At 42.5% G+C, this 14,773-nt stretch overlaps 1 protein-coding gene across 2 annotated transcripts in view; it reads left to right on the top strand.

The window, feature by feature from the left end:
- The window catches only part of mta1 (metastasis associated 1), a 169,589-nt gene that overhangs the window by 75,381 nt on the left and 79,435 nt on the right, over positions 1 to 14,773 (top strand). For both annotated transcript variants that reach the window (XM_063053050.1, XM_063053040.1), the window contains exons 10-11: positions 12,855 to 12,929; positions 14,473 to 14,531. In XM_063053050.1, coding sequence (XP_062909120.1) covers positions 12,855 to 12,929; positions 14,473 to 14,531 — 134 coding nt within the window. The remainder of the gene's footprint in view (positions 1 to 12,854; positions 12,930 to 14,472; positions 14,532 to 14,773) is intronic.

Genomic DNA, 14,773 nt, shown 5'->3' with positions numbered 1-14,773 from the left:
AAGGAACCCTTAGGAGACAGTGATCATAACATGATTGAGTTCACTGTGAAATTTGAAAAAGAGAAGCTGAAATCCGATGTGTCGGTATTTTAGTGGAGTAAAAGAAATTATAGTGGCATGAGAGAGGAACTGGCCAAAGTTGACTGGAAAGGGACACTGGCGGGAAGGACGGCAGAGCAGCAGTGGCTGGAGTTTATGCAAGAAGTGAGGAAGGTGCAAGACAGGTATATTCCAAAAAAGAAGAAATTTTTGAATGGAAAAAGGATGCAACCGTGGCTGACAAAAGAGAAGTCAAAGCCAAAGTTAAAGCAAAGGAGAGGGCAAACAAGGAAGCAAAAATTAGTGGGAAGACAGAGGATTGGGAAGTTTTTAAAAGCTTACAAAAGGAAACTAAGAAAGTCATTAAGAGGGAAAAGATGAACTATGAAAGGAAGCTAGCAAATAATATCAAAGAGGATACTAAAAGCTTTTTCAAGTATATAATGAGTAAAAGACAGGTAAGAGTAGATATAGGACCGATAGAAAATGATGCTGGAGAAATTATAATGGGAGATAAGGAGATGGCGGAGGAACTGAACGAGTATTTTGCATCAGTCTTCACTGAGGAAGACATCAGCAGGATACCGGACACTCAAGGGTGGCAGGGAAGAGAAATGTGCGCAGTCACAATTACAACAGAGAAAGTACTCAGGAAGCTGAATAGTCTAAAGGTAGATAAATCTCCCGGACCAGATGGAATGCACCATCGTGTTCTGAAGGAAGTAGCTGTGGAGATTGCAGAGGCATTAGCGATGATCTTTCAAAAGTCGATAGATTCTGGCATGGTTCCGGAGGACTGGAAGATTGCAAATGTCACTCTGCTATTTAAGAAAGGGCAAGGAAGCAAAAAGGAAATTATAGACCTGTTAGCTTGACATCGGTGGTTGGGAAGTTGTTGGAGTCGATTGTCAAGGATGAGGTTACAGAGTACCTGGAGGCATATGACAAGATAGGCAGAACTCAGCATGGTTTCCTTAAAGGAAAATCCTGCCTGACAATCCTATTACAATTTTTTGAGGAAATTACAAGTAGGCTAGACAAGGGAGATGCAATGGATGTTGTATATTTGGATTTTCAGAAGGCCTTTGACAAGGTGCCACACATTAGGCTACTTAACAAGATAAGAGCCCATGGAATTACGGGAAAGTTATATACGTGGATAGGGCGTTGGCTGATTGGCAGGAAACAGAGTGGGAATAAAGGGATCTTATTCTGGTTGGCTGCCAGTTACCAGTGGTGTTCCACAGTGGTCTGTGTTTGGGCCGCTTTTTTTTACGTTGTACATCAACGATTTGGATTATGGAATAGATGGCTTTGTGGCTAAGTTTGCTGATGATACAAAGATAGGTGGAGGGGCCGGTAGTGCTGAGGAAACAGAGAGTCTGCAGAGAGATTTGGATAGATTAGAAGAATGGGCAAAGAAGTGGCAAATGAAATATAATGTTGGAAAGTGTATGGTTATGCAGTTTGGTAGAAGAAGTAAACGGGCAGACTATTATTTAAATGGGGAGAGAATTCAAAGTTCTGAGATGCAACGGGACTTGGGAGTCCTCATGCAGGATACCGTTAAGGTTAACCTCCAGGTTGAGTCGGTGGTGAAGAAGGCAAATGCAATGTTGGCATTCATTTCTAGAGGAATAGAGTATAGGAGCAGGGATGTGATGTTGAGGCTCTATAAGGTGCTGGTAAGACCTCACTTGGAGTACTGTGGGCAGTTTTGGTCTCCTTATTTAAGAAAGGATGTGCTAACGTTGGAGAGGGTACAGAGAAGATTCACTAGAATGATTCCGGGAATGAGAGGGTTAACATATGAGGACCGTTTGTCCGCTCTTGGATTGTATTCCTTGGAGTTTAGAAGAATGAGGGGGGACCTCATAGAAACATTTTGAATGTTGAAAGGCATGGACAGAGTAGATGTGGCAAAGTTGTTTCCCGTGATGGGGGAGGGCATGACTTAAGGATTGAAGGGCACCCATTCAGAACAGAGATGCGAAGAAATTTTTTTTAGCCAGAGGGTGGTGAATCTATGGAATTTGTTGCCACGGGCAGCAGTGGAGGCCAAGTCATTGGGTGTATTTAAGGCAGAGATTGATAGGTATCTGAGTAGCCAGGGCATCAAAGGTTATGGTGAGAAGGTGGGAGAGTGGGACTAAATGGGAGAATGGATGAGCTCATGATAAAATGGCAGGGCAGACTCGATGGGCCGAATGGCTGACTTCTGCTCCTTTGTCTTATGGTCTTATGGATAAAAAGACCCTGATGACAGTAGTAAGGATGCAGCCTACAAATTACAATGGGAGATAGAAAACGCATGTTAAAAAGGGCAATGTTACAATAGTCACGGGGGACTTCAATATGCATGTAGATTGGGAAATCAGGTTGGTGCCGGATTACAGGAGGGGGAATTTCTAGAGTGCCTATAAGATGGCTTTTGAGAGCAACTCATGGTTGAGCCCGCTAGAGGATCAGGTATTCTGGATTGGGTGTTGTGCAATGAACCGGAATTGATTAGAGAGTTTAAGGTAAAAGAACCCTTAGGAGAAGTGATCATAATATGATCACATTTACCCTGAAATTTGAGAAGGAGAAATTAAAGTCATATTTATCAGTATTACAGTGGACTAAAGGGAATTACTGAGGCATGAGAGAGGAGTTGGCCAGAATTGATTAGAAAAGAACACTGGCAGGGATGATGGCAGAGCAGCAATGGCTGGAATTTCTGGAAGCAATTCAGAAGGTGCAGGATGTATATATCCCAAAGAGGAAGAAGTATCCTGAAGGAAAGATGACACAACTGTGGCAAACAAGTCAAAGCCAACATAAAACCTAAAGAGAGGGCATATAATAGGCCAAATATTATTGGGAAGTTAGAGGATTGGGAAGCTTTTAAAAACCAAAAGAAGGCAACTAAAAAAGTAATTAAGAAGGCAAAGATGAAATGTGAAAGTAAGCTGGCCAGTACTATTAAAGTGGACATCAAAATTTTCTTCAGATATATAAAGTGTAAGAGAGAGGCAAGAGTGGATATGGAACTGTTGGAAAATGATCCTGGAGAAGTAGTAATGTGGGACAATGAAATGGCAGATGAACTGAATAATTAATTTGTATTTGTCTTCACTGTGGAAGACATTACCAGTATGGTCGAAGTTCCAGGTATCAGCGGGGCATGAAACGTGTGACCTAACTAGAGAGAAGGTTCTTGGCAAACTGAAAGGTTTGAAAGTAGATGAAGTCACCTGGACCAGATGACGTACACTCCAGAGTTTTGTAAGAGGTGGCTGAAGCGATTGTGGAGGCATAGTAATGATCGTTCAAGAATCACTAGATTCTGGAATGGTTCTGGAAGACTGGAAAATTGCAAATGTCACTCCACTCTTCAAGAAGAGAGAGGCAGAAGAAAGGAAACTATAGGCCTGTTAGTTTGACCTCAGTGGTTGGGAAGATGTTGGAGTCGATTATTAAGGATGAGGTTTCAGCATAATAGGAGGCACATGATAAAATAGGCTAAAGTCAGCATGGTTTTCTCAAAGGAAAATCTTGCTTGACAACTCTGTTGGAACTCCTTGAGGAAATAACAAGCAGGATAGACAAAGGAGAATCGGTTGATGTTGTGTACTTGGATTTTCAGAAGGCCTTTGATAAGGTGCCACACATGAGTCAGCTTAACAAGCTACGAGCCCATGGTATTACAGGAAAGATTCAAGCATGGATAAAGCAGTGACTGATTGGAAGGAGGCAGAGAGTGGGAATAAAGGGAACCTTTTCTGGTTGGCTGCCAGCGAGTAGTGGTGTTCCACAGGGGTCTGTGTTGGGACCAATTCTTTTTACATCATATGTCAATGATTTAGATGATGGAATTGATGGCTTTCTTGCAAAGTTTGCAGGCGATATGAAGATAGGAGGAGGGGGGAGGTCGTTTTATGGAAGGAGAGAGGCTAGAAGAAGGACTTAGACAGATTAGGAGAATGGGCAAAGAAATGGCAGATGGAATACAGTGTCAGGAAGTGTATGGTCATACAATTTGGTAGAAGAAATGAAAGGGTTGGCCATTTTCTAAATGGTGAGAAAATACAAAAAAAAACCTAAGTGCAAAGAGACTTGGGAGTCCTTGTGTAGGATTCCCTAAAGGTTTATTTGCAGGCTAAGGCTGGGGTGAGGAGGGTAAATGCAATGTTAGCATTCAGCTCGAGGGCTAGAATATAAAAGCAAAGATGTAATGTTGAAACTTAATAAAGCATTGCTAAGTCCTCATTTGGAGTATTGTCAGCAGGTTTGGGCCGTTATCTTAGAAAGGATGTGCTGAAACTAGAGAGGGTTCAAAGGAGATTCACGAAAATGATTCCAGAATTGAATGGCTTGTCATATGAAGAGTATTTGATGGCCTGTATTCACTGGAATTCAGAAGAATGAAGGGTGATGTCATTGAAACCTATCGAATGGTGAAAGGTCTTGATGGAGTGGATGTGGAGAGGATGTTTCCTATGATGGGAGTGTCTAAGACCAGAGGACATAGTCTCTGAATAAAGGGGCTTCTTTTTAGAGTGGTGATGAGGAGGAATTTCTTCTTCCAAAGAGTGGTGAACTTGAGGAATTCTTTGCCACAGGCAGCCGTGGAAAGCCAAGTGTTTATGTGTTTAAATGATTAAGGCAGAGATTGATTGATTCTTGATTGGTCAGGGCATGAAGGGATTCAGGGAGAAGGCAAAAGATTGGGGCTGAGAGGAAAATTGGATCAGCCATGATGAAATGGTGGAGCAGACTCGATGGGCCAAATGGCCTAATTCTGCTGCTGTATCTTGTGATCTTATGATTAAGAAGGTGACTCATGTGAGCAGCTCTGATGGAAATCATCAAATATTCCCGTTTTAGGGGGCTGCAGCTGAAATCCACAGCTGCAGTCATGGAAAATACAGTATGTAACATCGTTTTAAGGTGATTAAAATATCTATTGGTACCCAAAGTTGTTGAGTCTCAAACGGCAGTCTCTGGTTGCTATTGTGGGTTCCAGCAGAAGAGAGGATGCTGCACTGGTTCAAAAATTTTGTTGAAGGAGATGATCTTCCAGCTTTCCCTACTATCGTGCTGGTAAATGTATAGTCTTTGGTCAATAAAGTCAATGATCTTAGAGCAAGATGGCTGTACTAGAGCGGCAGTAGGACCTAGTTTTCATTTCACGGAGTCTTGGATATCCCCGCCATTCCAGACTCAGTGATACAGCAGTAATTTGGGATCTGTAGACTTCCGATTCAGAATTACTTATTACGTGTGCATCGAAACATAGGGGGTTGCTTCACCATTCGCTGCCAAGATGGGGCTGCTGAGTCTTTCAAAGACAGGAGCTGGAGTACACTCCATGATCAACTCCTCGTGGTGCACAAACGTGGTGGTGCTGTCCCAGTCCTGCTCACCCGACCTGGAACATCTCGCAATCAAGAGTCGTCCGTTTTATCTGCTGCGGGAGTTTTCAGCTGTCACCTTGGTAACGGTGTGCATCCCTCCACAGGCCAATGTCAAACAAGCTCTAGGTAAACTGAGCAATGTAATCAACAGGCATGAAACTGTGCACCCTGATGCCTTCTCTACTATTCTGGGGGGTTTTAACCAGGCCAGCTTGAAAATGTCTCTGAATAACTATGGCCTACAAATCACCTGTAGTAACAGAGGAACCAACACACTGGACCACTGTTACACCACCATAAAGAATGCTTACCGTGCTATCCCACATCACACTTTGGGAAGTCTGATCCCCTGGCCGTACTGCCACTCCCTGAGTATAGGCAGAGACTGAAGACTGCAGCACCAGTTGTGAGGACCAAGAAGGTTTGGACCAGGGAGGCACAGGAGCACTTATAGGACTGCTTTGAATCGGTGGACTGGATAGTATTCAGGGATTCACCTTCGAGTCTGAATGAGTACGGCACAGCTGTCACTGACCTATATGGATGAGTATGTGCCTACAAGGACTTGCTGTACATACCCAAGTCAAAAGCCATGGATGAACCAGGTGACTCGTAGTCTGCTGAGTGTAAGATCTGTGGCATTTAAGTCCTGTGATCTAGGACAATATAAGAAGGCCAGGTGTGACTGCAGAGGACTATCTGAAGAGCAAAAGAACAATTCCAAATGAGGTTAAAGGCGGAATTAGATGCACGTCAACTCTGTGGGGGGGTGGGGGTGAGTTTATAGACCATCACTTCCTATAAAGCGACACCTAACATCAGGAACGGCAGTGATGCTTCACTCACAAATGAGCTCAATGCCTTTTATGCTTGCTTTGAAGGGGAGAATAAAACTACAGCTATGACGATCTTTGCAGTAGCCGGTGACACTGTGATTTGTAAATTGGAAGCCGACGTCAGATCGTCTTTCAAGAGGGTAAACCCTGCCAAAGCGACAAGCCCTGATGGGGTACATGGTAGAGCTCAGAAAACCTGTGTCAACCAACTGGTGGGTGTGCTCAAAGCCATTTTCAATCTCTCATTGCTACAGTCGGAAGTTCCCACCTACTTCCAAAGAGCACCAATCATACCAGTGCCCAAGAAGGGCAGGGAAGGCTGCCTTAATGACCATCGTCCAGTAGCGCTCACATCTACAGTGATGGAGTGTTTTGAGAGGTTGGTTATGGCTAGAATTAGCTCCTGTCTCAGCAAGAACCTGGATCCACTGCAATTTGCAAATCGTCATGATCACTCTATGGCGAATGTGATCTCAATGGTTCTTCATGTGGCCTTGGATCACCAGGACAATACTAATACTTGTGTCAGGCTGCTGTTTATTGAACTGAATTGAATTGACTGTATTTCTTACATCTTTCGCATACATGAGAAGTAAAAATCTTTATGTCATGTCTCCATCTAAATGTGCAATGTGCAACTTATAGTAATTTGCAATGAGTAGTATGTACAACAGGACAGTCAATATAGCATAGAGAATAGCATACAATTGTATCCGCATGAGTTAATCAGTCTGATGGCCTGGCGGAGGAAGCTGTCCTGGAACCTGTTGGTCCTGGCTTTTATGCTGCGGTACCATTTCCCAAATGGTAACAGCTGGAACACTTTGTGGTTGGGGTGACAGAAAGTTGTAAACTCAGTCAGCTCCATCATGGATGTTAGCCTCCCCAGCATTTAGGACATCTTCAAAGAGCAATGCATCAAAAAGGCTGCATCCATCATTAATGATCCCCATCACCCAGGTCATGCCCTCTTCTCATTGCTACCATCGGGGAGAAGGTACAGAAGCCTGAAGGTGCACACTCAATGATTCAGGAACAGCTTCTTCCCCTCTGCCGTCTGATTTCTGAATGGACATTGAACCCATGAACACCACCTCACTACGTTTTTTTGCATTACTAATTTAATTTAACTTTTCAAATATATATTATATATTTTTGCTAGAAGTTAACTCAAAGTCAATATATATACTTACTGTAATTCACAGTTTTCATTACTATGTTTGGCAATGTACTGCTACTGCTTAACAAATTTCACACCACATGCGGTGATATTAAACCTGATTCTGATTAGCTAGTGATCAACAGGTGTGTTGCTGGGCTGGGAAGGGCCTGTAACACTCTGTGTGTCAAAATAAATAAATCAATAAACTACAAGTTTCTATGGAACATTTTCCAGTTATATGTGCCAGCAAAAAACAAAAATTGTAACTGCACTTGATTAACAAAATGATGAATGTTATTACTGAAATGGCGTCAAGCAGAATTGACTATGAGATTACCTCACTGGTGCTCAGCTTAGCTCCTGACCTTATTTAAAACTTCACTCCAAACATGAACAAAACAACAAAATTCTACCAGCAGTGTCTTTGGGACCAAAGCAACACTTGAAGAAGTGTGGCATCAAGGAGGAATAATACCACCAAGAAAAAAATGGGGACCGCATCTCTCCACCAACTTTTCAGAGTGGTGGGATAGGCTTTGTAAGCAATGTGGTATCAAAATTTTACATAATATAAAAACACTTACTTGCATGTTTGTCAGCAAGTGCAATCAGACTGCTCAGAATGTCTCGTCTCCGGTAGAAGCACACACACATTTTGCTTCCACATTGCCATTAAAAGAGAGTGAAGGAAATTAGATCATGTAAGTGTCATGTAAGATCCTTGTACAATTGGAGCCTCAATTTGCTCACTTGAAAACCCCAGTCGGTTTGGAATGGCAACAACATCTCCTCCATAATATCCATCAGTACTGGTGAACCACAAGGTTAGCCCCTTGCTCTACTTGCTTTACACTTATGACTGTGGGCTGATCAATAATGTAAAGAGAGGAAAACCAGAGGTCAACGAGCCAGTACTCATCAGAGGATCTTTAAATTTAAATTTAAATTTAAATTAAGTAAGCAACTTTAAATTCCTCGATGCTGGTATTTAGAAGGACCAGCACAAAAGTGCAATTACGGAGAAAGCACAGCAGTGCCTCTACTTCGTTAGGAGTTTGTGAAGATTCAGCGTGTCGTGACAAACTTCTGTTGATGTGTAGTGGAGACTATATTGATTGGCTGCGTCTCTCCTGGAATGGAAACACCAGTGCCCTTGAACAGAAAATCCTCAAACAAGTAGTGGACATAGCCCAGTCCATCACAGTAAAGCCCTTCCCACCATTGAGCACATTTACATGGAGTGTTGTTGCAAGAAAGTAGCATCCATCGTCAGAGCCCACCCCCCCGCCAATTATTGAAATGTTCCCACAACCTATGGACTCATTTTCAACAACTTTTCATCTCATGTTCTCGATATTTATTGCTTACTGATTTATTATTATTATTTCTTTCTTTTTGTATTTGCATAGTTCGTTGTCTTGGTTGAATTCCCAAGTTAGTGCAGTCTTTCACGGATTCCATTATGGACTTATTGAGTATGCCCATAAGACAACGAATCTCAGGGTTGTATATACGTACTTTGATAATAAACTTACAGTTTGTACTTCGAAATTTCTTATGCAGTAATAGTGAACAAGTGACTTGGAGAAATGCTACAACAGTAGTTCCCAAACTTTTTTTGGTTACCACCCTCTTGGCTCCCAGACCACACCCCCAGCACGCACCCCCTCTCTTTCCAGCCATTACATAAAAAACTATGAAGAATTTTGATTTACGATGACAATTAATTGCAAAAATCATTCAAATCTATTTGAAGCTGCAAGTAAAATTATTTCTTTATTTAGTTACAGCAAAATAGTTTTCATCAACAACTTTAGAGAGTACCTTAGTAGTCCAACTGTTCACTGATTCATTGCTTTTTCACCTTTCAATGAGATGGATGGGTTTGGTGCAGTGACATCAGCTTCTCAACATCAGGCTGAATGTCACTCAGAAGGAGTCTCAGATCCCCACGTTCAGTAGTTTGCAGCCTATTCGTTGGTTTGAAAGAATTTGGCTGACTGAATATGATGTTGGAAAGGCAATAAAGAACATCTTGACTTTTTTCCCAAAGTGCAGGACAGTTAGTGTTCAGAGATTTCTTTCTATGACCAAAAGTCTTGATTTGATTTTTTTGAACTTCGGCTTCAGCTCAAAGTCATTTTGTGGTGAGATCAGATCTTCCTCCATCCTCCTTGTTAATTCCTCATTACAAGTGTTCAGGAATGGATTTACCCCCAGTCTGGAATTTGCATTAAGAGAAGATCCTACAATGCAGCTCACCCAGGTGGGCACAGTATACTTGTAGATCATCATCTAATGCTCTTGCTTTCTCTTCCAACTCAGAGGCTCAAAAATTGGAAAAGGTCATGACGACCAGTGTTTCACTTAAATAGTGTTAACTTGTTTGGGGCCGAGACCCTTCGTCAGGACTAACTGAAGGAAGAGCTAGTAAGAGATTTGAAAGTGGGAGGGGGAGGGGGAGATCCAAAATGATAGGAGAAGACAGGAGGGGGAGGGATGGAGCCAGGAGCTAGACGGGTGATTGGCAAAAGGGATATGGGAAGATCATGGGACAGGAGGCCCAGGGAGAAAGAAAAGGGGGGGGGAGAAGCCCAGAGGATGGGCAAGGGGTATAGTCAGAGGGACAGAGGGAGAGAAAGAATGTGTGTATATAAATAAATAACGGATGGGGCACGAGGGGGAGGTGGGGCATTAGTGGAAGTTAGAGAAGTCGATGTTCACGCCATCAGGTTGGAGGCTACCCAGACGGAATATAAGGTGTTGTTCCTCCAACCTGAGTGTGGCTTCATCTTTACAGTAGAGGAGGCCATGGATAGACATATCAGAACGGGAATGGGATGTGGAATTAAAATGTGTGGCCACTGGGAGATCCTGCTTTCTCTGGCGGACAGAGCGTAGGTATTCAGCTAAACGATCTCCCAGTCTGCATCGGGTCTCGCCAGTATATAGAAGGCCACATCGGGAGCACCGGACACAGTATATCACCCCAGCCGACTCACACATGAAGTGTCGCCTCACCTGGAAGGACTGTCTGGGGCCCTGAATGGTGGTAAGGGAGGAAGTGTAAGGGCATGTGTAGCAATCTGCGTCCGGTGCTCACGATGTGGCCTTCTATATATTGGCGAGACCCGACGCAGACTGGGAGATCGTTTAGCTGTCCTCCAGAGAAAGCAGGATCTCCTAGTGGCCACACATTTTAATTCCACATCCCATTCCCATTCTGATATGTCTATCCACGGCCTCCTCTACTGTAAAGATGAAGCCACACTCAGGTTGGAGGAACAACACCTTATATTCCGTCTGGGTAGCCTCCAACCTGATGGTATGAACATTGACTTCTCTAACTTCCGCTAATGCCCCACCTCCCCCTCGTACCCCATCCGTTATTTATTTATATACACACATTCTTTCTCTCTCTCTCTCCTTTTTCTCCCTCTGCCCCTCTGACTATGCCCCTTGCCCATCCTCTGGGTTTTTTTCCCCCCTCCCCCTTTTCCTTCTCCCTGGGCCTCCTGTCCCATGATCCTCTCATATCCCCTTTGCCAATCACTTGTCCAGCTCTTGGCTCCATCCCTCCCCCTCCTGTCTTCTCCTATCATTTTGGATCTCCCCCTCCCCCTCCCACTTATAAATCTCTTACTAGCTCTTCCTTTAGTTAGTCCTGACGAAGGGTCTTGGCCCGAAACGTCGACTGTACCTCTTCCTAGAGATGCTGCCTGGCCTGCTGCGTTCACCAGCAACTTTGATGTGTGTTGCTTGAATTTCCATCATCTGCAGAATTCCTCACATTTACGTTTTTAAAAACATCTCAGGCAGTTTCCTTTTGAGGGCCATCTGAGTTCTGTGCGCAACAGCAAGTATTCAAACTGTTCATCATTCTCAATACAAAGCTCTCGAAATAGTGAAGAATTGAGAGTATGGAACTTAATTTTATTTATTGTTGTGATAACAGTGTTTACTGATTTGTGTAATGATCACTTAGTGTCAAGATGTTGCTTGTGAATTACAAAGTAAATGGTAAATGCTGTGTGTTAGCTACTTTTTTCAAGAAAGTAATAACCCCGTGGCAGTGACCTCCCATTGATTATGCAACAACCCAAAATATTGACTCCCTCTTCATATCTGTTTCTAGTTGCCTTGCAAATAACAATTCTTGAACCATGCTTTCAGCTTTTATGAAGTGAACATAACCAAGAAGCAAAGATTCGTTGCCTGGCATAGTTGACTCATCCCACTGCGGAACCAATTCTGTTGCCCTAAGTGTGTTGCACAATGTGTCTTCCACATCCTCAGACATTTCATCTGTTCATCTTTGAGCAGAGTTGTCACTGAGCGGATTTAATTTAATTATTTGGTCTGGTGACTTATGCAAAACAATACTCAGAATCTCCCTTACTGCTGACAAAATCAGTTCCTCTCCAATTTTATGGGGCTTTCCAATTTAACAATGAGCAATGAAGCATTGTATGAAGCACACAAACCATCACCATTTTGTTGTGATGTGCTTGCAAGCCTGTTTTGAAGTGTTCCATTTCTGAAAGCCTTCATGAAGTAACTGAAAATAAGCAATTTTCTTGTTTGTTTTATCAGAGTGTATTCCCTTCAAATATTCAAGAATCCCGAATGGTTTCATTGCCTCTTTTGAAATAACTTTTTTTACACAGCAGTCACATTAGCTGCTGTTGGTTGCCTGGTGCTGATATAAATCCATATTTCAGATACTCCACACTGTACTCTCTATACTTCTTTTTCATTTGGTCCGTTTCTGCCATTTTTGTTACGGATTTACAACATGGTCAATTGCCTCTACTCAAGTCCAGCCTGAAGTGCTGTAATCAATAATGGGGAAAGTTGTGAGGTCATCGTAGTGCATGCAAAATCTGACTCTACCTGAAGGTACATGAAGTGAGGTAGTGATAAATCGGTTGAGCCATGTGAAGACAAATGTGGTCAAGGCAATTCTAAAGGGCAGATTTAGAGTGATTAGAGTATGGGAATTGTATTAGCTAACACCGTGCTGCAGTAGAGAACAGCGATAATGCGTGGGCTGGGCCCGGAAATAACACGATCTCTTCAGTTCAGATTTCTCATGATATGCCAAATACAGAAGTGTCACATTGCTTTGCATAAAGCCAAAGCCTAAGAGAACATTGGGTTAGCAAGAGATGAGGTGATTATGTTATCATTGTAATCAATTATGAGGCACTGGAATCAAATGCTTATAATAAGTAATTCATTTTTAAATTAAACCTGATCCCTCAGCTGCTTCCCTTGCTACCATGCCCACCCCCTTACTGCCTGCTGTATCGTCCCTTAGAGATTCCCATTGTCCCCAGAGGGATGATGTCTCCCACTTTAGGAACCACTGGTTTAGATAAACTTTGTCTAACATTATCTATGTTTACTTATTCAAAGTTACCCTGGAAGTCATTAACGAGCATTGTCGAGTATTACTATATGTGGAAGACCACGGACCGATATGTCCAGCAGGTAATGTGCACATAATTATCGATTCTTTCATTGGCTTTTCAGTTGATGTTGTTGATTTGTTAAGCTGGGGTGTGATCTGGCATGTGGAACTATTAGTGGAAGAGAGTTGTAGATTTCCACACTCTGCTATTACAAATGTTAGACTATATTCCTTGGCCTCACCTTATTTGCATGTTCACTAGACGTCAGTTGTTTTATTATATGTTTGATTATCTAAATAGGCTGTTGTTCTGAACTACCATGTGCCTAGTCATTGGTTTGTGTACTTATTATCAAAGGCAACATTGGGAAATGCAAGAGGTGAACACATCTATCACAAAAATTGGGCAAACTGTCATGGCTTTCCAATTTTGAGATAAAAGATGTAATGGTGATGTAACCTATTTCAAATCTCCCTTGTGAAATGAGCTCACAGTTATGTGATGCCCTGTACTGCAAGAACAGCAGTGTTAAACCAGGCAATAGCATTCTGCTTTTAGGATAATGATGTGTAATTAAAGCCAAAAGTACGTATTCGCTAGTGCTACCTCCTAGAGAAAGGTATTTGCATTTAATAGTTCATCAAGTTGTCAGTCTATTGTTAAGATGAGTTAAAAGGCTGCAAGCTTTGTATCATATACTCCTAAGGAGATTTTTGTACATTGGAAATGTAATTGTTTCAACACAGTTTCTTTTGTTTGAATTGTGTTGCTAGATGCATCCTTGTCTGGTCACATCATCCCACCCTATTATAGATGGTCCATCTGAGCAGTCTCTCCAACTGCCAACAGAGCCGAATTTATCAAAACCTATTTTTGGTGGCAGTGTTCTGTGCAACAGTGGGAAGTTCCTACTGGATATAGCTTGGATCATAAAAAGGCAGGATTAGCATCAAACCCAAGACGGCTGATTTCGACAGATTGTTGGCTCATTTTGGGGTCTCCATATCTTTAGATGGCAGCTGGTAGCTTTAGCAAAGCAAGAAGACAGTGCCAAGTGAACATCATTTATGACCAGTGCTCTTACACCTTTGGTTGTGGAAACAATGATTTATTGTGATTCCTTATCTCCTTTTTAAAATCCGGCACAGGCTAAAAATGGAATGGGAGCTGGTGTAACGTTACCTTTGCCCCATGACTGTGGAACTATCCAATTCTGCCAAAAAGTAGATGAGATTGAGAAGAACAGGGGTTCCCAACCTGGAGGTCACAGACCCCTTGGTTAATTGTAGGGATCCATGGCATAAAAAAAGTTTGGGAACCCCTGATCTAAACTATGTTTTTTTCAAAGACATCAAAGATTACACTTAAATTGGATTGAATCCACACTTGCTCATCATGGATGGAGATGCACGGCCAAGGTAGTTCATCATTCCTACTTGGATTTGTTCCCTGTTCCCAGGATTAGTTAGAGAATATGCTGGGGTGCTGAAACATTTTCTAAATGGTTTCAAGCATATGGACGATTAATAATGTAGGATTTTCATTGGCATGAGTGTCATAAGTTCTAAGCGGTTTGTGTGTTTGTGGAGGTTACCTCTGATATTTTGTTATCTTTATCTTAGAAACGGCTGAAAGCGGCTGAAGCAGAGAGTAAACTGAAGCAAGTCTACATCCCCAACTAGTAAGCATTTGTTTTCTGGACCAAATAACATCACTTCCTGCCTGGGTATTCAGCTGAGTGTCTTGTGGAATACCAAAAAGGTCATCGAGTTGTAAAGCACAGAAACCGACCCTTTGTTTCACTGCCCAACCCACTGGCATGTGTATCGTCATTGAGGCCTTTTGGCCCAGCAGCCAACCCCCCAGCACCCACTTATACTAATTCTACCCTGACCCATCATCTCATCAACTCCCCACCAGATT

This window comes from Mobula hypostoma, chromosome 1 (assembly GCF_963921235.1).
Source record: "Mobula hypostoma chromosome 1, sMobHyp1.1, whole genome shotgun sequence".
Classification (NCBI taxonomy): Eukaryota; Metazoa; Chordata; class Chondrichthyes; order Myliobatiformes; family Myliobatidae; genus Mobula; species Mobula hypostoma.
Note: the sequence above shows the minus strand (reverse complement) of the source record. Positions and strands in the feature narration are given on the sequence as shown.